The sequence below is a fragment of the Apis cerana genome, linkage group LG13, assembly GCF_029169275.1.
Source record: "Apis cerana isolate GH-2021 linkage group LG13, AcerK_1.0, whole genome shotgun sequence".
NCBI classification, from domain to species: Eukaryota; Metazoa; Arthropoda; class Insecta; order Hymenoptera; family Apidae; genus Apis; species Apis cerana.
The window spans coordinates 9,795,638-9,823,480 of NC_083864.1; the positions used below are offsets into that span (position 1 = coordinate 9,795,638).

The 27,843-nt window shown below is 39.1% G+C and overlaps 1 protein-coding gene and 1 long non-coding RNA gene across 3 annotated transcripts; one reads left to right on the top strand and one right to left on the bottom strand.

Moving 5' to 3' along the window:
* Nucleotides 1–495: 495 nt before the first annotated feature.
* LOC114578274 (uncharacterized) lies at nt 496–16,768 on the bottom strand. Its single transcript, XR_009832296.1, has 3 exons — nt 15,938–16,768; nt 3,318–3,445; nt 496–1,959 (listed from the first exon to the last, which is right to left on the bottom strand). It is a non-coding gene; the product is annotated as an uncharacterized LOC114578274 (long non-coding RNA).
* On the top strand, nt 11,646–27,757 carry LOC108004044 (protein drumstick). Of its 2 annotated transcripts, none has more exons than XM_017066695.3 (3): nt 11,646–12,215; nt 16,912–17,598; nt 22,020–27,757. In XM_017066695.3, exons 2-3 carry the CDS (start codon nt 17,369–17,371, stop codon nt 22,093–22,095), a joined length of 306 nt encoding a protein of 101 aa, XP_016922184.1. In that variant the 5' UTR covers nt 11,646–12,215; nt 16,912–17,368; the 3' UTR covers nt 22,096–27,757. The 2 variants fall into 2 exon arrangements, with proteins under 2 accessions (XP_016922184.1, XP_016922183.1); XM_017066694.3 differs by having other exon boundaries at nt 11,676–12,215; nt 21,367–27,757.
* The last annotated feature ends 86 nt before the right edge of the window (nt 27,758–27,843 follow it).

Below are 27,843 nucleotides of genomic sequence, written 5' to 3' on the forward strand. Positions count from 1 at the left end.
CTTTTCTTATTATTTGCTCTCCTTGTTTATATTTAGTTTATACATTCGAATGATAGCAGCGATTTCTAATTAAATTTATAGCATTTTCAATTATTCAATTAATTAATTATAAAAATCTTAAACAAAATTATTCCATTCTATTTTTATATATCATAAAAAAAGTATATATTTTATATATATAGATTTTTTTTATATGCCATATATATATTTCGTATATATTTTTATATTTCTATGTGTTATATATAATATTTATAATATTAATATTTAATATTTATAATGAAGCAATGAAATTAGACTAAATTGTTAGATTACATATTTAATAATATAAATGTATGTTAAATATTAATCTCCATAGATAATAATTAAAAATTTTAAATTTGTCTAATAGTTTTTAACTTTTTAAACAAAAAAGAAATTAAATGTAAATCAAACAAATTATTTTTAATTCTAGATTAATCTAGAAATATTTTTGTATATTTATCTCTTATAATAAATTCGAATATTTTTTGACAATTTTTATAATTTTATAGGATACAAAAATTGTTGATATATACTACTATATGATAATATAGTTATTCTACATTACTTGCCTTATAGTTTCATATTCGATTTATATTATTTATCTGATTGGTATCAATTATTGATAAATAGCATTAAAATCAATCAGTAAACTTAAATTTTAGTAATCATTAATACAAAAATAATAAAATGAGATAATCTCCAAATTTTTAGGTCATCAAAATGCATTGTTCGTTTATTCTATACATCATTTGTACGTACATTCTACTCTGGTAAGTTTTTCTATTCTGATTAAATATTACGACACTATCGATTTAAAATTAAATTAAAACAGTATTACTGGGACGAAAGGAATTGTAATTAAATTTTCTATTACATTATCGATTTGAAATTAGGTAACAACGCTATTATGACATAAATATACATCTCTTTCTTATTTTTCTAAATTCATCATTCTTATTATCGAATTATACGAATTACATAATAAATATCAAAAATAACAATCGTTTTGAAGCTATAATTATTACTACTAAATCAAACAATATTATACATTATTTTATACCAATTACTAATCACTTAAGAACCAAATAACAAAACGAAGCACATATTTTGCTTCGCTTTAACAAAATGATTTTATAATCTAATTAAATCTAAGAAAAATTAACATCAATATTAACATCACGACGATTTAAAAAAGACAGAGAGATCATATTAATTAGAAATCATCATGTTATTTCATCCTCATATTAATCTTTGTATACTTATATACAAAAAAAAAAAAATAATCAAAGAGTCTACTTTCGACAGATGATTCGTTCACGTCCAACGTGATCGCACGACAACGAAACAAGGCCCCGCAAAGGCAAGGCATTTACGAGCGAGGCAGCTTTATAGCGCGCGAGGTGACTAAAAATCGACAAACAATCTATTCTCTCCGTTGTCGACACATCGTTCTACGCGTCGTGATAAGTTCTGTATCGTTCCCCGGGGCTGTACATCTCTCTCCCTCCCTCCCTCTCTCTCTTTCTCCTTGTCTAGCGCGAAGGCGGTGGGTTTCTGTGAAAATTTCGGCGTCGCTTCAAAAGCTAAAGTCAAACATGGGCGTGTTTCACGAGGTGTCTCGGTAAATCCAGTAAAGCGGCGAAGGCAAATCCCTCTTCTGTCAGCGGCGCGCGCGACGAGCTAAATGCACGCCAATATACACTACCGTCCGCCACGTCTCGCGGCGCGGGTTTTATGGTCCGCCGCGGAAATTGAACGGCTTGTGCCCCGAAACGCCGTAAACGCCGAGGTCTCGAACAGGGGTTGGGGATCGGCGGGCGATCAACCAATCGCCTCGATGAATGTGTATCTTTGTTCTTAATTTTTTCACAACTCTGTATACTCTGCAGGCATGGAGAATGATGATTTCACGATGTCTAATGGAAGGAAATTTGCATCCTGCGAGAGAAGATATTATTGTTGTTGTTGTTATTGTTGTTATTGTTTTTGTTGTTGTTGTTGTTATTGTTATTTGTTGTCGAGGTATGAGTTTTGATCGACAAATTTGCCGGAGCGCTGCAAACTTACTTAATTCGTTAATTTCAGCGTTGAGTAGCATGAAGAGGACAAAAGTGAGTATATTTAACGAGAAGGTTTTAGCATTCAATATGTTATCATAGCGTGAAGAAGAATCTCGTAACCCTCTCTGTCCGATTGATGAATCGTTACACGCGTGTCCTCGCGGAAAGTAGATTCGCCTTGCAAAGTAAAAATAAAAAAAAAATAAAAAAAAAATCGCGTTGACATAACGGAAAATGCAAATAGAAAATGCAAACAGAATCATCGAGCCATCGGTTTTTCTTGTAACCACGAGACCTTTATCTTTAGAACAATGCGCAATCGTTTGATAAAATCATTTATTGCGCGATACAAAGAGTTTAATTTGTACGTATTCTAATTTTTCTTGTTTTTTTTTCGTATTTATTATTACATATAATTAAGTAAGTAATCAAAATTAATAAATTGGAAATTATTATAAAATAAAATAGTCGATGAAGGAAATAATAAAAATCTAAATCTAAAACTTTACGAGCTATTTTTAACGATATCTTAATGGTGTCTAACAAGAGTCTTCAAACAAAAAGCCTAGATTTCTTATCTCCCTTCAGAGAAATTTGCATATACTAAAAATCTTAAAATCTTAAAATCTTAAAGTTTTATAGAACGTCTTTCTACTCCTATGCATTTAACTTTTTGATATTATAGAAGAGAAATTAAATATTTTTTTTTTTTTTACGTTCATTAAAAATCGAATGATTTAATATTTAGATATTAAATTTAATACAATAGATACAATCAATACTCATGAACAATCGTTGAAATTTACGAATCACCCGATTTTATATTAAATTTCTTATTAAATTAACGAAGCAAGCATTATTCAATCGAATATTCTTTGACAAGTTCCGTTAAAAAAGAAAAACGAGAGCACTCCCCAACAGAGCACAACCCCCAAAATTCTTAACGATACTTCCCATATTTTTTAGCTATTTAAAAATTCATTTCTTCAGATTTTATAATAATTCTCGTCAACGAAACACTATTTCTCCTCCACGATTGAACTCATCTCTAAACTCATCGAAAAAATTCATCGAAACTCGAGGGAACGAACTGGCGAGATTGAAATCGGCCAGGTGAACGCGACGAGGGTTGAGGATCGTAGGTGAAAGCGGTGCTCCATCGGTGGTCGCAATAACCTTAGTCCCATGGTACATTGGCGGGCGTAGCATTATAACGTGTGCACGTCGCATACTTACGTGGCCAGCACAAGGTGCGGCTTTAGTCCACGATTCTTCTCGGGTTCGTCCTATGCCCATTATTCGAGAGAACTGCTCGCGGTGCCTTTCTGCGGGCCCTCGATTTTAGGCTTCGTCCACAGCTTAATCTAAGGATAAAGATCGATAAAGGAGCCGATCTTCGATGAATGAAGAAAAAAAACTCGTAGACAGGAAAAAGTCGATCGGATGGAAAGGAAAGGGAGAAAGATTCTTAGGATTGAACTCAAATTTTTAATTCGAATATTATTAGAACGAACGTGTTAGTAAAGAGAGACGAAATTTTATTATTCTATCGTGTAAGGTAATTTAATAATCGAAAATAAATACGTGTAGCCAGTAGTAAAAAGGAAAAAAGTGAATTTTAGAAAATTTTCTAGCGGAGGCTCGGTAAAGCAGGAGGAATGATTCAACGGTTGCGTTCTATTTTGAAAGATAATCTCTTTATCTTCGTTGTTAACAAGTGCAACTGATAACAATAAAGTGCCGCAATTATGGAATTATGCTTTGTTAAAGGTTAGATTAAGAAAAATATAAAGTTCAGACCGTGATGGAATGTATGTATGTATTGATAAAAACAGAATTCCGTGAAAAGTGCTTCTTTACTTTCCCGATCTATTTATAAAACAAATAGTTCCGTGAAATGTGCGTTACAATTATTTACTCATTATCTAAGAGTTATGAGATTTTTACGATTCTCATATCATTTCTTTAAATTCTTTACTATTTCATATTTTTTGAGATGTTTTTGAGAAAATGGATAAAATAAAATGTAATTCGAATTATTGAATTGAAAAGTTAAGTAAGAAGTAGAAAATTTGATATTCTGAAATAAACTGTTGTTATTTTCTTGTTCTAAGTTACATTAATATTAATAATCACGATTACGGATTCGAAAGAATAAGTTACGAAGCAAATTTATTCGTAGTTCGATACTTAAAAAAAAAAAATGTAGAAATATTTTATAATAAATTACCTTCACTTTCCAATTAAAATATTCCTCGTTTCAACAATCCAATAAATTAATCTAAACCGAATAATCAATTTCTTTCAAAATACGATCTAAAATATACCATCAATTTTCTTTTTTTTATCAAAATACAAAATTAAAAAGACGAAAAAATTTCTCGTTTCAACAATCCTTATTAAAATTAATTCCCAAGTTTTCCTTATCGAAAGATCAATTTCTTTCAAAGTATCATCTATCTACAAAATTAAAAAGATGAAAAAATTTTAACAATCCAATTAATTTGCAATTCTTAAAATCAATTTCTCTCATCTATCAAAATACAAAATTAAAAAGAAGAAAAAAATCCTTCGTTTCAACAACTCTTACTAAAATTAATTCCCAAGATTTTCTTCGAAAGACCAATTTCTTTCAAAATACAATCTACCAAAATGCACAATTAAAAAGAAGAAAAAATTTCAAAAAATCCAACCAATTAACAACCCTTATTAAAATCAATTCTTTTCAAAATATAATCTACCAAAATGCAAAATTAAAAAGAAGACAAAATTTCAAAAAATTCAATCAATTAACAACCCTTATTAAAATCAATTCCTTTCAAAATATAATCTACCAAAATGCAAAATTAAAAAGAAGAAAAAATTTCAAAAAATCCAACCAATTAACAACCCTTATTAAAATCAATTCCTTTCAAAATATAATCTACCAAAATAATAAAATAATAAAAGCAGAAGAAAAAATCCCTCGTTTCAACAACCCTTATTATCAAAATTAATTCTCAAGTTTTCCCTTCCCTTCGAAAAAAAAAATAAATTTCTTTCGAAAGAAGAAGAAAATCCCCCGTTTCAACAACCCTCGCAACAGGAAATCAATTCCCAAATTTTCCCTCCCTCAGAGGAGAAATCAACAATTTCTTTCAAAACACGATCTACCAAAATTAAAGAAGAAGAAATAAATCGAGCGCGAGTCAAAACAATTCTATTCCATCCTTGCACAGATTCGCGGCGCTCTCCTCGCGCGCGTACAAATGGATCGCGCCGCTGTTCCCCGCACCGTAAAATCGGCGTGTGGCTTGAAAGAAGAAGAAGAAGAAGAAGAAGAAGAAGAAGAAGAAGAAGAAGAAGAAGAGAAAAAAAAAAGAGGAAAAAAATATATATTCACGCGATTGCGAAACGGCCAATTGTGAAAGAACCATTAGGAGAGACGCTAGCGGAGAGACGTGTGCATACAGACGCGTTCCCATTGGGCGCGTCTGCGTATCTGCGACTCGCGACTTCGCGCCGACCAAGAACGCGAGTGGAGCTTTGATGTCGGCCGCCATTCCGGGAGACACTTATTATTGTCGTGTCTGACAACTCGCGTTTGAGACACATATCCCTACCCTGTCCCAGTGGGCTGGGTGGCCTGAAAAATCTTAACCGATCGTTACTCTCGTCGACAGAGATCGATCGTCCGTTCCAACTTGTTCCGCCCGATTTTCTTTCACGATATCGTTTCTCGAACTTTTGGATAAAAGGGAAAGCTTCGAGGAAGATTTTACGCAGATATTCGTATATTTCGTTTTTTAAAGACGATTATTTTGAGTATTGGGATTTAGATTTTCGCCGATTCTCGAGTGGAGAGATTCGATGGTGGAAGATTAACGATGGAGGAAGGAAAGGCGAGGAAAGAATGTAAATTTATTTAATTTTTTAAAAGCTTCTTCCGTTACGAGCATGTTTTATATTATGGTAATTATTTGCTGCAGAAAAAATGATAGTGTTTAAACTATAATCTTATTCTGAATTATTGGATAACAAGAGGATATCATAATTTATGATAAAAGATGGAATAAAATTAAAGTATTACATACGAAGTTGGCCGTACAAAGTTAATTAAGGAATTAGCGTCGGGTTTATTAAACATAAACGTACCTTTCATAATTCAATGATGCTAATTTATAACATTTTATATAATCATATCTATTTCTTAGATATTTATGAATATAAAATGGTAATAAAATGTATCATATTATATTTAGTGCGTAGATTAATTGCTTATATTATTAGTTGGTCATACGAAGTCATATTTCATTCTATGACCACTTCAAAATTAACCACTTGAAATTTATTGCTATTTAATTTCCATTAATGTTTGCGGATAATCGATAAAATTTTAAACTCCTTTTTTTTTATTAAGCAACTACATTACAACTACGTTCATACTTTGCCCAATTTTTATTCAAATTATCTCAAAATTATCAAAGTATCGTTCAAATCGAAATTTTTTTCAAACATTTCCTATACGAAATACTAACTTCAATGTCTCAAGTAATATAATCTCAATATCACAAATCAAATCCAAAATCTTTCGAGATTAATTCATTTCTATATTAGCACAATCTTTAATTTCTATCGAGATTTGTTGAATTCCACAATTCTCCATTGTGAATAATAAAGACAGTCTCAAGGCAGAAACGAAAACAATCTCCAACAATCTTCTCTTAATAATAACATCAACAATCTCTCAACTTCTCCCTTCTAAAGATAAAAAAAAAACTCGATCGAGCCACGTCCATATCTGGAGAGGCATCTCTCGACAAAAATTCTAATTTTCGAAAACTTTGGAAACCCGGCCCTCCTCCTCTCCCACCGCACAAAATTCACACGTGGCTGCCATTCAACGGGCGGAATCGAACTTCAGACGCGAGCGAGATATCATTAAGCAATACCGGCCAATATCGGCCAAGATTAATCGGGCTTGGCCTGTAATCATACGCTAAACTGAACTGCACGCTCTGATTATATATTATCACTAACATCTACATCGGTGGGGCCTGAGAAAAAAGAAAGAAAGAAAGAAAGAAAGAAAGAGGGGGAGGGGGAAAAAAGACAAAAGAGAAAAGGTTTCCGCCGTGTAGCAGCCAGGACCCTCGTCGATGCTGAAGCTCGGGACCTACCTGCTAATTCGACGTGGACCTGTCTCGATCGTTCCTCGTTATCTCTGCCCACGGGCTAAGGTGATGGCGTTCACGGTATCGTGTGGCTAGGAACCTAATCTATCGGGGCCCACGGGACCCCGTAGGTCGAAACGAGACGAGTTACGTACCTTTTTTTTTCTTTTCTCTCTCTTTCTCCTCTTTTTTTTTCCTTTCTTCTCGACGTGGCACGGACGTGACAATATTTGTCGCGGGCCGGCCGATAGCGAGGACGCGCGCTATTTGCCCTGGTAACATTCCCCATGGGATGCCGTCTGTTTGCCCGGCCTTTGTTTCCGCCAGTTTCCGTTTCCTGCGCCAACACGGCGGCCTCTCTCTGATCTATCCCCGCTCACCGAATACGCGTTACTTTTTAACCGACGTTCACCTAGCTCGATCTTTACAGCATTCCCTACGAAGGAAATTAAGGAGAGATTCGAGAATCGGGTGAGGAAGGGAGAGGAAGAGGTTTGATGATGTTTGATCGAAAGTTTTGAGGGTGTGTAAGATTCTCACGAATCTTTGATTTGGTTCGATCTTTGGTCGGCTTTTTGGAAGGAAAAGTTTGAGAGAATTGGGGAAATGCGGCGAGGTTTGACCATGTTTGACGATCGAAAGTTTCGGGGATAAGATTTAGCGTCGGTTCGTTCGATGTGAACAAGTATTGTACGAAGATTTGATCGAGTTTCTTTTCTTTCAGAAGAATTGAAATTTGTTCGAAGAAGTTTGATTTGATTCGGTTTATGTGGACAGAACGTGGAAGCAATTGGATGTAGAGTATAGAAGTGTTTAAAATATTTAATAATGAACGTAGATAAATTATCGAATTAACAAATTTTAGTCTTTGAGTATAAAATTAGAACCGTTTGAACGATAAAAAACATCGTCAAACTTCGAAAGTTATTTTGTTAGAAATCGTAAGAAACTAATTCAAAGAAAATCAAAGTTCAAGGAATCGAATGAATAGAAATTTTTAGCTTTAATTTTATTTTTTCCGCATCAATTTTCAATTATATTCGAACAAAGTTACGAAGCTTCAACTTTTGATTATTTTTTTACAGAACTCGAATGATCCTGAAAAATAATTTTTTTCTCATAAAAAAAAAATATTCTTTTCAAAGAGATATCAATAGATTTATGATTCTGATACGAATATAAATTGTTCTTTTTTACAATATGTTTGCGCCGTACGACTTGTATCCTCATTCTCCTTTTCGTTCGTCTGATTAGCAGTCTTATACTACTTGCCATTAAAACCAACTAAAGTTCGCATAAATACAAGCTTAACCCAAGTCATCGAGCTGATTTTAACTTTACGTAATGCGCGTCATACCGTGGCTAATGACACACAAGTTGTACGCTGTCTTTCTAAATTCTTTATTGCGTAATGTCAAGAGATCATCATTGCGCAAGGAAACGAAGAGATTTGAACAAACACTGTCAGACGAATGTGGAAACCATTCGTTATTCATATGGTGTTCTCCATTACTAAAAAGCATTAATATATTACCTCGCATTCCTTATTATCATTATTATTTTCTACTTTCTAATAACGTCTTTATGTTTTATTTTTATATTATTTTAACACGAAAATCGGACGTAACACGAACATTCGATCCATAATTTTCATTGATTTTTATATTATTCGACGAATATGAAAGATTATTTTTAATGTAATGAAAAAAAGGATTTCAGATTTCTAAAGACATTTTGAACTTCGAAATATTCTTTTGAAATTGATTAAAAGATATACAAATCCATTGTTTTCATGCATGTAACAACAATTTTTCTCTATTTCCATCGTTGAATTCAATAAGGCAAACCGAGACCCTTAAACTCTTATCTTCAAGATCGATGTTTGCACAGTCCTCGATAATACATCCTCCGCAAACATTCTTATCACAGGTTCGTCGCCTGTCAATTTTCTCGACCTTTATATTTTTCCTCGCCACTTTTCGGTTTACACGTTTCATTCTTACAAAGAAACGTGCTTACCTTCCATGAAATTTCAAAGATTTGTCATTTCCTTTTATGCCGATACATTTTATTATCAATTTTCATTTTATCGTTCGATGGTTTTATCGACCGGTTTCTGTCTCGATTCTATCAATATTTCGTAATTTCGTAGAGTCCTAAATTAAATGTAAGCTAGAGAAACGGATTTCTCGATTCGAAATATCATTGGATAAATTTTATTTATTTCTAAATACATCTTTACGTTTCTTTTAAAAATATATACGATTTATTTATTGTTCGATTGTTACGGGAATCGTTTATTTTATTAAGAAAATAGAAGGCAAAGTGATAAATTATATCGTAAAAATACGATATATATTCGAAAGACCCTTTCAAACTTTCGGGACCAATTTTAGGTATACAGGTTTACTCGTAAATTTTATAATACACGACAATTGGATTGTATGTATTCAAGAGACAAATGCTAATTTCGTGAAATATCGTGCTCCGTTCCAATGCTCTTCGTTCAATTTCCAAGACAAGACGTTTCGACGTTCTACAACAGGGCAAACATCTGCCAGAATTCGTCCTTTATAAATCATCATCGCGCGGCATTAAGAAACCCCTTATACGCGATCCCTTTTCCTTTCTTAGGCCCGATACCTCTCCCTCGTAAATTCCTTCCTCGGTGTCACCACGATTTTCTCCATCGGAGCAATTGCTGTCGTCAATTTCCTCCCGAAAAAAAAAGGAAATCCGAATAACCTAATCCTCCCTTATTATTATTTCCATCTCATCGTCCCAAAAATATTTCAATCGGGACCCTCCACGAGTCCTCCTCGGGGAAAAGAAAAAGAAAAAAAGAGAAAAAACATCGTTTCCTCCTTCATCGTCCTCCCGTTGTCATCTCCATCCAAAAAAAGATCCGTGGAACGAAGCACAGTGGCTAAAATCGGATTCCAACCGGCACGTCGGCGGTACCTCTTTGTTGCCGATCGCTCACTGGTCTTCTCCGGCGCTCGGTTGCCAACGGATCGAGCGGGCCTTTCCCGTGGAATTTTTCCACCACTCGATCATCCCGGTGGCCCGCGAGGGAGGCGATAGCCCGTCGAATCGTCCAATCAAGGGATACCGCGAGATCTCGGTGGGCGGCGCCACGGTTGGCGGCGATGGCTCTCCGGGGCCCGCGCAGAGGCCCCGTGGTGGGGCCTGACGGGGGCCCCGCGCTGGACGCGGCCGCCTGGTGGGGGGATTGACATCGACTACTGTGCATTTCCCACGTGCCCTGGGAACCCCCGCGGCATCGTGTCAGCCCCCGCTCTTTGCGCGCTCCCTCCACCTCCGCCCTCCTCCTCCCACACCTTCGTCACTGTTCCCCCGCCGGCCTCGGGAGAGAGGCCTCGATATAGAGACAAAGAGATCACCGCTCCCGCGGATCCTCTTCCAGGAAACCGATTCCAGGTGATCCGCTTTTTCGCGTGGGCGAGCAGATTGACACACGACGAGCTCTCTCTCTCTCTCTCTCTTTTGGCCGTCTCCAGGACAACGGCGACTGATTATTACGTACTGTCATTTCTGAAGCGCTAGGTAATCGATCTTCAAAGGAAGGAAAAAGAAACTTGTACAAGTAGTCGATTGGAATATTTTCGAATTTCCGAAAAGCTTATCCAAGCTTATACGTTTAAGCATCGAGCGGAAATGAATGAAAATTTTGGGATTGGAAGAGAGAGAGGAGAGGGTTGAATCCCAATAGTTAGGAACCGCTACCTCCTTCGTAACCCTAGGCTGGCTACCGCCCCCGCAAGGAGGGAAGGGAGGTAAGCACACGAAGAGAAAGAGAGAGAGAGAGGAGGGCGAGGAACGAAGGAAAGTGTATTTCTCCGGTATTCACGGAAAGAGTGGGAAGACCGTGGTCGTTTCGAAAAGGGTCTCTCGCGTGGGCGAAGAGGGATGCTCGTCCGATGCAACGGTTACGAGGGCGGTCCTACACGAAGGCCGGTGGTAGGGATCGTGGAAGAGAGGGAGCAAGTTGAGGGACAGTTGGAGGAAGGGGAGGGCGGATGAGCACTCTCCCAGGAGCTCAGGAAGCCGCGTCGTCGAAGGATTTGTGAATAACCGCGCTGCTATTCGGCAGACTGGCCAGACAAGGACACCTAGAATGAAAAGAGAGGCATTCTCTCTTGGAGGATAAGGAACGTACTCTCTTCGTTCAGCCTTCCTTTTCCTCCTCCTCCTTCTTTTTCTTCTTCCTCTTCCTCTTCTTCCTCTTCTTCTTCTTCTTCCTCTTCTTCTTCTTCTTCTGCTCCCGTTCCTCCTCCGCTCGCCTCCTCTTCCGCGCGCTCTTCCTCTTCGCCTCTACCACCACTACTAATACTACTACCATTACTACTACTACTCCTACTACTAGTAGTAGGCAGCGTTGTTCAAGGAAGGAAGATCCTGGAGCGTTTCTCTCCGTAGAACCCCGAGAGAGGCTCACACGAACGAAACGACACAACTGGTGGGCATCTCTCCGGTGAGTTGGGTTCGGTAGGGAGGTGTCTCCCGGTCCTCCAACCAGAAGAAGCGAGACGACGACGACGAAGGAGACCTTTGGCGGTTACACACCGCGTCCTACCGTCTTCTGGTGTGCCTACCTATTCGGGCTACCAGCGAACCGAGCGGGCAAACGGAGCTTCAGTCGACGCCGCGCACCCAAACGGTCCAGACCTGTCAGCCCGGAAGACGGTATTATATCCCGACAAACGTACACGATACCCAGGGACCAGAATACAACTGGAGTAAACCACGAACCAGTTTCCACGATTCGTCCATCCCTTCCTCTCCCTTCTCTCGCTCCTATAACAACCGGGATAAGAAACGAGAACCGATCATTCTCGCCTGCCCAGTTCGCACGAATTCTCCGCAACGGGGGACACGTTTATTTGACCAGAAGTCCGGCAAACAGCCGCGTGAGAGGGAACGCTACGAGGGAACCGAGCGTGGGTGTATGCTACGACCGGTAAGTGCGACTTTGATGACTTTTTTTTTTTTCTCTCTCCTCCTCTTCGAACACGCTTACTCTCGCGACACTTTGTTTTTTTACCACACCGAATTTGAATTCGAGTCTCCGACAACCGATGCTCCCCTCCCGGATTCTGAAACCGAATCCGATCGATGCTGTTTACATTTCGTTTCGACCGATATTTCGAATTAATAATTCATCGTATATTTACAAATATATACACGCGTGTACATTTGAATATTGGGAATTGAATATTTGAATTTTTAAAATTTCGGATACTTTTTGTTTCCCTCTGTTAATTCGAATCAAATTCGCGGGTAAATTAACGATCGAGTTTCAATTTTTTTCGGGATCGTCGTTTCTCGCTCCGCTCGATCGTGCGGGCGGGAAAAGGTGTGGTCCACGTTCGTCGATGTCTCTCGAGCCTTCGTGGTGACTGGCCCAAAACCGGTAGCGTGCCACAGGGCGGTTACACGGTAGCTCGTTCATTTTGATTGGCTACCAGGCTACGCTGTACCGAATCTTTTATTCGTCGAACGCTGTGCCTCCCTCTCGGCCGTTTATTCTTAAGCTGTGGACAGCTTAATAATATGCTGATATTTATTAGCTAAATTGATCGCACGAAATGAAAATTTCGACTTTACGATTTAAAATTCGTCTTTGAACTCGTCTTTGAAACGAGTTAATTACTTAAAACGAAAACTTTCGCTCTTCATTGTATCTTGTCTTGCGTTATTATTCAAAACAATCCTCAACGTTTCAAAACCAACATCTCTCCTCACCATCTTAATAAACTCCCAAACTTAAACTCGATCTTGATTAAATATACGAGACTTGTGCCAGTTCGAAGGCCTTAAAAACCCTTGTTTGATCAACGTCTCGATTCACCATCGATTCACCACCTCCATGTCTCCGATTCTATTGGACGTGGAAGCGAGGAATCGTAATAGGAAGTCGCCCTTCCCAGACAGACAGGCCCTTCCACCTCGTTACTCTCCAGTACCGGGTGACCAACGTCGATCCAGAGGGTGTGGTTCCGCTTGGTGGATTTCTGTGGAGGATTCGGTAGCCGACTGGCCGAAAACCGGTAGTCGCTGGTAGGGCGGTGCACGGTAGCAGCTCCTCTTTGGTTGGCTACCGGCGAACGAACGAAGGCTACTGCTCCCTTCTTTATTCCACCATACATACGAGAACGGGTGCACGCACGTCGACCGAGCTTCTTGGTTGGCTCCAACTCAGTCCTCTCTTTGATTGGCTGCCTCTTCATCCGTGCCCTCCGTCCTTTTGCTCGCGAGGGACCGAGCGTAAACGCGGGGGCCTTGTGTCTTCGTCGACTGTCGCGGGGATCCTTTCCCTTTCGTGAAGGAGCGGCTCCTCTCTGGGGAGATCGAACAGGAGGCTCTCGAGAAGCCTCTTCACCGTCATCTTGCAAATTCATCTAGTTGAAACTTGCACATTCACTTGCAAATTCATCTAGTTGAAACTTGTACATTTGTTGAATGTACGAGGACTTGGGCCTTAGAAAAGACTTCGCTCATTCTTGAATCAATGCTCTTGCTTTGCTTGGTTAGGAATTGGATGGAATTTAGGATTGGAACATTCGGACAAATGGACGAGCAAAGTCCTTTCGCGTTATTACTTATAAAGAGAGTCATGCAAATAAAGTTTTTCTAAATTTTTTAAGCGTTTTCCGGATCAGATAGCTAACTATTTCGTTTCAGAATCGAATCAGCGTAAATGAGAGAAGTTTAGAGGGAAGGGTAAAGAAGAATAAAGAGCGTGAAAGTCGAAACGTTACGAGCACGTTTAATGTAAATTCACAGAGAGGATTAAGAAACGGATCTCGTATACGTAAAATACAGTTAACTAACTCGATCCTACCTTCCAAAATACGCTCACGAATATCGCGTCGGATCCACCATTTGTATTCGCAATAGTAGTTCTCCGCCTGGTAGAAAAAGAATTTTATCCAGCTCCCATTACTCTATGAAGCTACCTAAGAAGCGTCATTTTTCCAACCGTAAAACTTTCCACGTAAGCAGTATTTATGCGAATCACGAGTTTCCACGTCCGATCCGGGACGATAAGTTTTCGGCGGGATGACAAGTACGGTACACCGGTGCCCTTACCCCGGCGCGGACGTGCCCGTGTTCACGAGTGAGACACTCGTGTTGGCATCGGTGTTCTTAGAACGGCGACAGCCTGATCGAATTGCAGCACGCGTGTCTAACAGGATTAAGAAATCTCGGTTGCCCGGTTCAACGCTACGATTGTATTCATCTCACAGTACCCTAAACAACTCCATTATTCGCCGCGATGAATCGAAATCGTATTTTACGATGGCAGTGTCGTGACCAGCGCGAAGGACCGGCCTGTAAAGGCCATCCATATTCCAAACCTTGAAGCCCGCGCGCATACGTTTGATATTTCCAATTTTGATGGAAGGGAGAGAGAAACGTTGAAACGACGGAATGATTGGTTCGTCGATATTTTCAAATTTTTTCTTTTCTCTTTTCTTTTTCCTTTTCCACTCGTGCTGGTGGATCGACGACGCGGTGAAATTGAACCTTGAAAATGGCTACGCAACTTACTGCGTGGGTATACTCATTCGCAGATCCCTTATTACGAGATTGTAACCGCCTGCTTCCATATACATCGAATTATCATACATTATCATACATTAGCTTTGACCTCGTCACCGACGAACTTGGCAATAGGTTTCGACACTGTCGATTGTTCGTGGCGAAATTAGGCGAGAAGGAATTGAAATTGGGGAAGGAAAAATTGGGGAAGCTTGGATGCGTGAATGTATTATTAATCTGACGTGTCAGAGGTGTAGAAGTCGGTTAACTGCAGAAAGGGCAAGTGCGCGAAAAAATTTATATACGTATTTACCTGGACGTCGGTAGAATTAATGGTACAGGATTTCGGTTGATCGAACGTCGGAGGAATAATCTATCAGTGTCAGCAGAAATAAGTAAACGATAGATAGACCAAATACGAAGACCTATTGATTCGAGAGGAGCGTCGAAAATAATCCTATCCTCGATAATTCCAAAATTCGTTTGAAAGTTGCCAAGTGTCGAGTGATCAAAATTGAACCACTACGACATAGCTTCGCTCGTCGAAACAGATTCTACATACGACTCTCAAGTAAAGATCGCATAATAGGAAAAAGACACGAGTGAAAGTTTTTCTAATCCATAGTCGCAACTTTTACTTCTTCTATCTCAAAAATGTGCTAAAAAAACTAATTAAATGTTCCTTGAACGTTAATTCGAATCGTATAAACATTACGGCCTCTACGCCAGATAGATCGAAACAAACGTGACTGCTATATACAACGGTGCACAAAGGGATTACCGTAAACAATAATCGTGAAAACTCTTGGTTCCCCGAATGGACGAATGGGGACGTCGCGTATCTCGGGGGGAAAAATTTTGCTCCAATAAACGCACGGGCCCTCCGTCGCGTCGCCGAAAAATGTTGGCCCAATGAAGGAACGGGTATGACGGGCCCACAAATCGCGTTGCTTGGTTCGGCCGGGGCGAAACGGAGAGGAGGGAAGCAAAAAGCGGTTAGAGCAGACTGCGTGCGTAACACGCAGCTCCGATTAGGCCCCACCGCCGTTAGGCAGCCTAACCAACCGGGATACGCCCAGCCACGCTTATTACTCATTCGGACACGCCACTTTATTCGAGCGTGCGCCGTGTGCTTACCTTGCGCTACCAGTAGCACCTGGACGTGGCTCCTGCACAATGGCCGCGGCGGACCGCGCGATCAGACCCCGGGGGCCTTTTTTATTGCCGCCTCTCCGCTCCGCGGGACCCCTCTTTTCGACGACTCCGCCGAGCAATTCCTTCGGCGTTGCGCTCGTTTTTAACGTAGTTGTTTCCGATCCTCCCCACATTTTCCCCTCTTTTCGACGAAGGTATTTCACGACGGATATCGATGGAGAAGAGCCTCGTCTCGTAGCTTCGCACTTTCGTTCGGGAATGGAGTAGAAAGTACGAAATAAATCACTCGTTATAATACTCCCGTCGACCGATACTAGAAATGGTAAAATCGTTTATTCACTTCGTTTGGTATTCCTTCGAACCTCTTCTTCCTCCACTTTTGTCCGAGATAGTTTCAGACTTTGTTTAGAGTTTCACTTTTGTTCGGGATTGTTTCAGACTTTGTTTAGAGTTTCAGTTAATTTCGGAAGAACGGAACTTTCCTATCTTTATCAGGCTATCGTTCATGACTCGTACGAGGCTCAACTCAGATTAGCTGCTGTCGCGATTTATCAAATTGCGCGCAATAGTCGTATCGTATAATTGCCACTGAATTTGTTCGACGTGAAAAGTGCGGCGTCTGTACAATTGCAAAATCACGAACCACTCTATCCTCCTCCTCTATGAAATTTTCCAATAATCCATTGAAAATCCTTAGAAAGAAACGTCGAAATCTCGTTCACGTTTTGCGCGGAACGCGAGGAAGAACTCGAACTCGAAAAGAGAGGGAACCACCGCCGCCGAGCCGAGCCACTTTCCAACCACCCAACCAAACGTCCCCACGATTCTTCCCCGAAATCGGAACCCCCCCAAACCCGCATCGTCGCATCACTCTCAGACGAGATCGTCGCCATCCGGCTATGGGATCTCGTCTCCGGGAATCGATCCGAAAATCATTGCTCCTTTATTTCCCGCAGGTAGAAGGAGGACAAGCTGCAAAACCCAAAAGGGAGAAAGAGAGAGAAAGAGAAGGAGAGAGGAGAAAGAGAGAGAGAAAGAGAGAGAGGGAGAGATCGTGTTCCCGCGAGGAGGTACAGACCCGAGTGATCTCACTCGCAAGGAGTTAGCCGGTTGGGACTAGGTTTGCGCAGGAGGAGAACCAGCGACACCCAAGCGGGAGAGAAAGAGAAGGAAGAGAGAGAAAGAGAGAGAGAGAGGAAAAGAGTATCGAGAGAGGGACCCCAAGGAGAGGAAGCTTCTCGTGAAAGAGAGAAAAACGTTCCCCTTGTCGGGCAAGAGGGAAAGAGACGCCTTATAGGCTGTACCAGGTGGAAGGGAGGTGACTTCGAGGCGTTAGCAGGACCGCGAGAGAGGAGGTAGAGGGAAAGGAGACAGAGAGTCGACCAAGAGAAGGAGCGGTGGGAATTTATAAGGATGTTCGCGATAATGCCGATGGAGACAGAGGGGCACGGCAGGGAGTTCGGCCGCCGGCAGAAGATGCGCGCCAAGTGCACGGTAGAGTTCGTCTGCAAGTACTGCCAGCGGCGCTTCACGAAGCCCTACAACCTCATGATCCACGAGCGCAGCCATAAGGACGATGTGACCTTCACCTGTGAGGTCTGCGGAAAGTCCTTCAAGCGGCAGGACAACCTCAAGCAGCACAGGTACATTTTGTCCGGAATATTCTTTTCCAATATATATATATACATATATGTATACATGTGTATATATATATACACATATATACATATATATGTATCTACGTGCACGTATTTATACCGTGCACATGTACATACGTACGTATCGTGTGTGGATAAATAAGTACATACGTGCGATACGTGTACAGTGATACATATTTTTTTTTATCGAGCCTGTTCTAATTCGCCGCTCGGCGACGGGACTGGTTCCAAGGGGCTGATTTTTCGCGTAGACCCAGACATCGATCAGACTCCGGGGATCAGATTTTTTTTTTTGTTTTTCTTCTGTCTCTGTGTCCGGGTTTAATAGTGCGGTTTCCCTCCGTTGTGTCTTTTCTTCTTCTTCTTCTTCTTCTTCTTCTTCCCTCGTTTCTTTTCTCTCCCCACCCTCCCTCTTTCCCCTGCCACCCTTTTTTTCTCTTTTCTCCTCTTTTCTTCCTTTCTTTCTTTCTTTCTTTCGGTGATGATATTTCTCGAGTCGATCGTGGATCGTGGTCGGTTTTTCGCCGGTCGGGTGCCTCGAGTGACGATTATCGAATGAATTATTATGGAAAGGTCGTGCGCCACGCTCTGTGCCCGTGACACTGACAGGCTCTGATGAGCCGTTTCGCGGAGAGTTTATATGGTGAAGTTCGATTGTGCTCCCCGCCGTTTGGAGACGTTTGAAGATGTCTGGCGTCGATTGAGCGATCAGTTTCCCTTGGTGCTGGTTCCATCGTTACGACCCGTACGTTCGTCGAAGATTGACAGTAGATGAAAGACGTGTCTGTGCTCGATCTGTGTTCCGTCGCGACGTGTTGTGCCGGAGACGTTCGGTTTGAACAGTGGCGAATACGTTTTTCGAAGTTCGAGTTTGAGGGAGGAGTACGATTCGGATGATTCAAATCTCTTGAGAAAGATTCTTGAGGAAAAAGTATGCCGGAATTCGAAACGGACGAATTTGTGTGACGTTTCCGAGAAAGAGCCATTCGAAACTTTGACAGTATATAAAGTAGTGTGCATAATGTAGTGTTGACATCTCTCTCTTTTTTTTTTTTCTTTTGTGCGTGAAAATTCTATTTCTTTCTTCGAACTATGTCTTTCTTAACGACTGTCGATAATTTCTAAGTGAAAAATCAATGTGGCGATACAAAAGATGAAGGAATAAATTTTGGAATAATGTAATTTTCGATCGTTCCTTTCAATTCAAAGGATCGATGAACGAATCAATGATTTTTCTCTTTGAAAATTCTCATTCTTCCCGTGTGCGAAAACACGAATTACTTGCGTTGATAAAACTAAAAAGACGATAGTATTTTCAGTATTTTCACATCGATTTCTCAAACGAAAGACATAAATTGCGGTGAAAGAGACAAATTCAACGAGTCAAAAATCTCGCTTCCCAAATATCCATGTGTTCTCGTTTAGTTTAATACGATACAAGAAAAATATGTCCGTTCGAAATCTATCGATTTGAAACGAACTAGCCGGGCATATTGTATATTGACCCAGACGAGCAAGAACATAGGGACCACTTCGAAAACCGGTCGGGTCACCGGTACGACCTTTTGTAAGACGAAAAAGGATAATCCAACGAAGACAGTACTTCATTTAGTGAGTCATCCTAAGAATATGATTTTTCCATCGACGATTCGTCAATCGTTTCTTCTCGATCGCAACGAAACGAGCGAAACAAAAGAATTGTCGACGCAGCAATTGTCGATGATCGATGCACAGACACGTTTATATAAATTGAGAAATTTGAGGAAATAATAGCACTTTCCATGCGAAGAGGTTTGCCCTGAGAAATATTTTAAATCTGATCACATCGATTGTTACATACGGGTTTGAAAATTGAAATTAGACGGAATTAAAATATATGATTAAAGGGGAAGAAATGTAAGAGGAATTTTTAAATTAGAGAAAAATATTGAAGAAAGATGGTTATTACGAAATTCATAAATTAATAGCAATTTGAAGACGTATTAGTTTTTTATTAACTAATCTTTCGTTTTGACATAATTTTATTATCTTGATACAACTTCGTAAAAAATAAATAGTTTTAAATGACGAATCGCAAGAATTGAAAAGCGAAAGTTCTGACTTCGATCGGATAACACGTTTAATGCCGATCCGTCGGTCGTCGAAATCAGCAGTCGAATTGAAATTGGCTATGAAACGTCAATATAATTGAAATACGCATTGACAGTTATTTTTGCAGATCCAAATTTTTGTATAATTTTGCACTGTTATTTCAAACATTCTTTTTATATCATAAATTTCATTATTTTTATCAAAAACAAACGATTTCTACTTTACAAAAATGAAATTACTTATGTGTCCCGACGTTCGATTTTTTCTTAATTCAATTTTGAATTATTCTACAGAAAAATAAACGAAAAATTTTTTCATAATTACATTAGAAGAAAAAAAAGAAAAAAAATTTAATATATAAAACGTGAGAGTATCGAAAAAAAGGGGGGGAAATTTGAAATTTCAAGAGTGAATACTTAATAAAAATATCAATCGTGCCTCTAAAAAATTATAAATCAAATTTAACTAATTTCGTAAAAGTTAGTTTATGAAGATTTTACGAAGAGTTTACGAAGTTTGATTACAATTTCGTATGATTTATTCATTTTGCTTTAATTTAACTAAAATGGACTGTATTTCAAATCGCGGATACTTTTCAGAAATTAAACTTGTATTATTCTTCTCTGCCCGGTATAAAATTTAATAATTCGAATCCACGAGCTAGCATAAAATGCATGATATAAAGATGTAATTTAAGCGAAGAAGTTACTGCTTTTACGGAAATACCTGGAGTTAATAAAAACGTCGATATCTCCGACGCTTGACATCGCTTCATTAAAAACGAAATTTACTTATCAGGAACGAGAATGATTTGGCACGTCGTGTACCGGTCTTGCAACTTCGTAAATCTCCCTTAACAATTAGTAGCAACCTCTGGTCTAATATAATCCAAACTTACGAAATTAATAGTCAAGAAAAAAAAATGGCCATCACTATTGATATAAACTTCATAAAATACGAACATTGATACAAAACTTTGACGTGAAATATTTAAAAAAATAATAATAATAATAAATAAAGAAAAAGAAAGAAAAAAAAGAAGAAGAAAAATATAACAATATAAATTTCATAAATGATCGAAAAAAAAGTAGGAAATTTTAAACGAAATATTCGAAAAGAACCAGAAACGTGTTTCAAAGTTGAATATAATTTCTATATACGAAAAGAGGGGAAAGAAGAATTCACATACATTGTCATATAAAAAATTTGGAATCGCTTCTCTTTCCTTCTCATTTTATTCTTTTATCATATATTCGAAGTTAGTGCATACAAATATCAATGGATATTAATTTCATTGGATTTTTTCTTTTTCCTTTTTTTTTTTTTTTTTTACGAAAAAGTTTTTTACGAAGTAATGGAAAATTCTAACCTAACTTTTTTCACGAGTTGAACTTTGTAGAATGCGTTTGAGATTCTAAATTTCTGATCGGTAATGTAGATTTCTCTGCAACTTCTCGCCCTTTGCGCGACACTTGGAAGATTCGGACCGACCCATAAATCAGTCTGAAATAATGTTGCCTCTGCATGGAACGTGCGAGTCTAGCGATCGTGCGCGCACGCGCGTTCGAACGAGCGAGCGATAAAATAAATCTTCGATACTGGTGGATACTAATGGATACCTTGTATGTAACGGCGGTGGTCTTGTTTTCTGTTCTGTTGTAGATGTGGGTGGCGGTGAGCGGGAGCTCTGAATCTCCTGCACCTTGACACACACACAATGCACACGCAACAACAATATCAACAACATGATCAACAAAAAAAAAAAATTTCAAACATCTTTCAAAAATCTATAATAACAGAAAAAAATTACAATCCACCTTCTTCTATTGTTTCACATTTATAGATATATAGATATATATATAATATTCTCTCTTGATTTTTTTTTCTTTTTTTTTTTTTCTATTCTTTTCAATTATTTTTCATTCTCCCGCACTATGTCCCCGCCTCGATCACACAAGGACATCGTCCTTGCATCGCGTACCGCCACCACAAAGTAAAGAAAGGAAAAAGAAAGGACACAATAACGCCCAGCATGCTATATAAGGATCTAACCTCTAACAATACCAATCTTCCATTTATTCTTCCGCTGTTTCTGCTATTTGACGATCCACGATCGCCAATTTATTCGCCTTCTAATTCTTACTTCTACTAAACTACTACTAACTCGAGCGCGCACGATAATCCACTTGGCTAAATCGCGAAGCGGTGATTTGTTAAAAAAGGAAATAGGAGGAAAATGAAAGTAAGAGAGGAAGCGGAGAGTTTCCTTGGAGAGTACTTTCCTCATCTTCCGATTTCGACCATCTTTGTTCCAGGAGCATACACTCTGTTCCCTACAAGGGCTCCAACGGCTACTCAAATGGCTATTCGAATGGCTACTCTAGGTACTAGAAGCCATCCAGCCAACTTATTATCCTAAACTTCCCTCGTAGACGCGCGTTTCTCTTTGTTCACTGAATAGGCTAGTTTATTGACAAGCGGTTCGACGAGGTTTTCTTTGGAATTTCGATGGAACCGTTTGCGGTGTACGTATATATACGTATGTACATGAGTGCATGCTGTTTCTAAGAAAATGATTTTAACTAGGGACGAGAATTCGAGAACATTTGACATTTCAATGTCCCATTTCTAATTTTAACCCGAGGATGGTTATGGAATTTTGTTAATGCAACCGTGCGAAGGGAAACGAAAATGTCAAGAAAAATGGATAGAGACAGAGATTTTCTTAATCAGAAATTTATATACTGTTCTTTCGAGAAAAGAATGATAAATTAAAGTAGGTTTTCAATTTCTTTTTAAATATATATATATATATATATAAGTTAAAATATCGTTGGACTTGTTACAAAAATTTTCAATTGCGAAGATATCTAAGAATAGTTATTTCTCGCACGTTAAAATATTTATAATTAGCGATTTGTATATTCCATAATTGCTCAAATGCTGAATAGTTAACGACTAATAAAATTTTTTAAAATTAATAGGATAATAGTTTCAAAAGTAATTTTTATAATAATTGTAAAGCTATTACTACCAAGAGCACTATTAAATTACATAGGATCTATAGAAACGAAGAGAGAATCGAATAAAAATGAGAAGAAAAGAAGAAAGATTCAATGATGAAAATAAAAATCAACGTCGAAATTCCAAGAAATTCTCTTGATCCGGCCACGAGTCTATTCTTCTCCGTCTGTCGATCTTTCCAAGATCGGTCGATTAATTAATCAACTCGACATAGCACTAGCGAGCCTACTGAGTCGCAAGGGAAACAATACCGTGGATACTGATCGTCTCCTCGCCTATTTTAAAACCTCGCTTCTCGCTCCTTCATTCCCGCTTTTTCGACGATATTTTTTTTATTTTTTATTTTTTTTTTATTACATAATTTTTTTTTATTATTATTTTCGCTTCTGCCACTTTCCTGTATTCCAAGCCTAGACACCTAGACGTTAGCCACAACAGCAAGTCATTCTCGCGACATTTCATCGCGACAAAGACATCGAGAGACAGAAAACAAACAGAGGAAGAACCATATCACCGTGAACTACGTCAGAATTTCTCCTCCCCCACCCTCCCCCCCAAAAAGGTGAATTCTGGTAGAATCATCATCCTCGAGATCAAGCCGATATCAACGATACCGAAGATCGGGCAAGTTTCACGAGAGGCAGAAACTTTTCATTATTATTTTTCCAAGCATTCGAAATTCGAAGAACAACAAACGAACCCGTTCCACTTCCACTCGGGTTTTTAACGAGCCTTCAACTCGTGGAGATGATGGCCAGGCACAAGTTGCACAAGATCGTGGAAAGGCAGGCCAGGAGGGGAAATCTAACTTCGTTATCAGCGACACGTTCGAAGGCAGCCAACTATGCACCCGACCAGTTCCCGTTATCTCTCTAAAAATCTACCAGGCCGTGGTTCCTGCTTTCTCTTACGCCAGCTGTAACAACTTAATCGTGGAAAGCCGACGTAATTCAGTTCGAGCATCCATGGGAATAGAGGAACGAGGCCAAGGTCGGAGGATCACACGCTTTCATCAAACTTCCGATACAATACGACATTCACGGCTCTCGTTGTCCAACACGAGAGAACGCATCTCAAGTCTGTCCAACAATCCGGAAGTTCGACGTATAACGAAAGTAACATTAAAAAAAAAAAAGGCTGAACACTAATTAATTTTCCCTGTAAAGGAATCCCTGTCGAGAGCCATAAATCCGATCCATAAAGCGGCAAGAAACTCGATTTCAATATCAAAGGGGTATCCGAATCCGGGCGATTTGGCCCGGAAGCGTCTAATTTGAATTCGAGGATCCTCTGGCGGGGGCCAGGTGCAAACAGGCCGAGAAAGAGAGGAGAAAAAGAGAAAGAAGAAAAGGAGGATGGATCCGTGTCAACGTTGTTACACGAGGACCTCGGGCTAGAGTCCCAAATTGGGCCGCGTAATAACCCGCTTCAAAGATGCTGCTGAGGACCGGATGCTACCGTGGGACCACGCCCAGGCCTGGAGCGACTCGTTGTCGGCCCAACCACCTGGCCATCGGGATCAGAGAGCCGAGTGCGGGCCTCGATTCCACGCGATTCACAAGAAGCCAACAGAGAAGGGATCCACCAAGGAACGTATGAGATCGTATGACGAGGATTCCTCGAAGATCATGAAGGGAAGAGATTGTTCGACGAGGAAGGATCTCTCTCATTGGCGTCTTTGGATTGGCAATGATGAGAGCAAACGCGAGCCAAAATCGGGAGAGAAGAGAGAGATCTAGTCGAGAGAGAGAGAGAGAGAGAGAGACACGACGACCTTGGAAATGTGAAACAAGGCGGGTCCACTGACGCAGATACCAGTCAGCAGGGATCGGTTTCCAGTGGATGAACCGTCGACTCTGGATGTGTCTGTTCGACTTCGCGTGGACACGAGGCCTCGATCGTTCGATCAGAACGGCATGATCGATCGGTATCGACCGTTTCCCAGACTGGACAACCGATTCACGCGGCCGATTCTTTCGTCCTCGGAGCCACGAGTACCTTGCCTGCAACTTTGTTGTAAATGGCAATGTGGGCAACGTAGCAGTTGGGAAATGTGCATTGTCTTCGTGACGAGGGAGCGAATATCAATTGCAACGCGTGGCCAAGTCTGAATAATCGATTGGAGATTTTGTTGGTAATTTTTCTCTCTTTTTTTTTTCTCTTTTTTTTTCTTGATTCGTAACTCGAGTCTTGGAGGGTGTTATGAAACTTTGCGAACATTTGTTCTTGATGGTTTTGTAAATGTGTTGCTCAAAATTGTAGGAGGAGGAATAGTCGTTGAGAAATGAAATGGAATGAGATTTAAAGGTATGTTTGACAAATTTCTATTTCGTGCAATGATAGAATAATGAGATAATATATTTGTTTAAATACCGATGCCACGTTCTCCAATTATTTTGAGCCATACATCGCCGAAATATAAGATCATATGTTTGCTCATATAGATATGCTACGTAAATTTTTTTGAACAGTGATCTGCTAATTTTTACAACACAAAAATTCTTGTATTGTATACTTCGTAATTTTTAGATTATTGCATTCAATCTCAATGCAATAGTCGAAACAATTATTTTTTTTCCTCGTCACCAAAGCGCTCGTTAAAAATATCTAATACGTGAAGCTTTTTTAAAGAGAAGCTTCATAAATTTGTGCTAGATTTCAACTTTCCAAATTAATTTTTCCATTATAATTTTTTTCCATTATAAAAATCATTGGCTAATAGATCGCGCTCGACAAATTTGCGAGACTGCAATTTTATAATCTTCCCGCAATTACGTATTACGTAATATAAAAACAAATTACATCGAGAAATAGCGCGAATGAGAAGTAAAAATAATTGTGTAAATGACTCTGATTTTTGCAAACTGCGACGTCTCGAGGTATCTCGAGATCGATCGATCGATCGATCAACTGTTCGTCAGTTTCGAAAATCTGTGGCGATATGGACGAAACGTGTGCTTGAAATTTCTTGAAAAATTGTATTCGTCACGATCAAATATCGCGAGATCTGCTTTTCCGGGACGTGATAAAAAAGAAGGAAAAGAGTGAATAAGTTTGGAAGATAGAAAAGAGGAAGAAATTGAGACAAAAGTCGCGCTTTGTAAATAGCTTAAAATATTTTATACATTATCGCTGCGTCTTCTAAAAATTAATCTAATCATTCGATCGTATTATTATTATTATAATTATTATAATAATTATTATAATTATTATTATTACTATTATTAGTATTATAATTCTTATTATTATTATTACTATTATTATTATTATAATAATTATTATTATTAATATTATTAATTATTATTATAATTATTATTATTATTATATGGATGAACGTTATGGAAGAAGAAAAAAAATTATAGAAAAAAATATATATAGTCGTTAGTCATTGTAATGCGCATCGTAGCCATCGATAGGCCTCTCGATCCCCGTAGAAGCTGTAACAATCGTTTTTTTTATTAATTACCGTTTAATAGGAGTGATAATAATATTATTTTATTATATTATAAATATATTATTATTATTATAATTATTATAATTATATATATGTATATATACATATATATACATGTATATATATATATATATATTGTAATGTGTATCTATATATCTTATTACGCCTGTATCGCTAGCTTTACAAATGAACCGGGGCGCACGGTCAGCCCGGTGACAATGTGGCAGACAAAGACGGAGAGCGAGAGAGTAAGAGTGAAAGAATGAGATGGAACGTGTGAGAGTAAGCGAGAAAGAGAGGGAGAGAAAGAGAGACATGATTCTGTTGCTTTTCTCTCGAAGAGAGATAAGACGACACGAGTATGCGTGACACCTCTCCGTGTGCTTTCGGGGAATCGCATTGTACTTGTGGGCACGTCCCTCCCTACCGGCCTACCAATAAATTTCGCCAAGTCGTAAAACGCTGTTCTGTCCATTTCTTTTTCTCTCTTTCTCTCTTCCTTTCTTCTTTCTCTCTCTCTCTCTCTTTCTCTCTCTCTCTGTTTTTTCTCACTTTTTTTCTCCGTCTCATTTTCATCCCATCCTTTCATCCCATTCCTCTTCGTTCCTCTTCCGTGCCGTGCACATTTTCACGAAATCCAACAACGGACCCATCCTTTTTTCCAAACATGTCCAACCGACGAAAGTTATCGGATGACCATGTTCATCCCGATGTCTTCCCCTCTCTCTCTCTCTCTCTCTCTCCCTCTCTCTCTCTCTGTCCGCGGCAAGAGAAGGCTGATTTGTTGTCCGTTTAATTGAATTATTTTAATGGGCCCCTCGGGGCCTTTTGATGGACGACTTCGGGGCCCGGCAGCCTCCACCGCGCTTACTTCCCTTCCCTCTTCTTCCGTTTCGATCTGTTCGAGGGTTTTTTGACGGTGATCTATGCACCGGCATGTTCTGGCCAGGTTCTGCTCTGTCGCGTTTGTTTTTCTTCACTTTGGGTCAGGTTCGGGTATGTAAGGTTTTCGGGAGCGTATATAAGGCGTTGAAAGATCGTTGATTCGGGAGGAAAGGTGAGAAAAATTGGCAAATCGAGCGAGTTGGAAAATATATGATATGAAGTTTAAATGGCAATATATAGAGAGGAGATTATGTTGTAATTTTGAAAGGCGTTTGGGTGATAGAGATCATGATTCGAGAAATGAGGAAAATGAGAAAAATCGACAAAATTGAAAGTACGATGAAAAATTTAATTGGCAAGTACGTTGGGAGAGAAAGATGTGTATATAATGATTGATATCGAATTTTGTTACGCTATAATTGTCCTTCGTTAATTTTGATTTAAATTTTTTGTTTCGATCTGACCTTTCTTCTCCGACGTATGCGAGTATATACGTGTATACGTACATATGCTTCGAAAAGAATTTTTTTCAAAAAAATTGTTTTTTTACACATTTACTTTATGTGTCACGCCAGAGTTAACTCATAAGTTCTAAGGAAAAATAGCATTGTCACACTAGCGATGACCTCATAGAGAACAAAGAACAATTATGTAAAGTAGAGTCGTTTTAATAAATTATGCTTAGTATTTCGTTACTGTTCCTTTACTGTTCACCGTGTTAATTAAAAATAATTTTTAGAATACTATAATTTTTTTAATTAATTACCATTCTTATC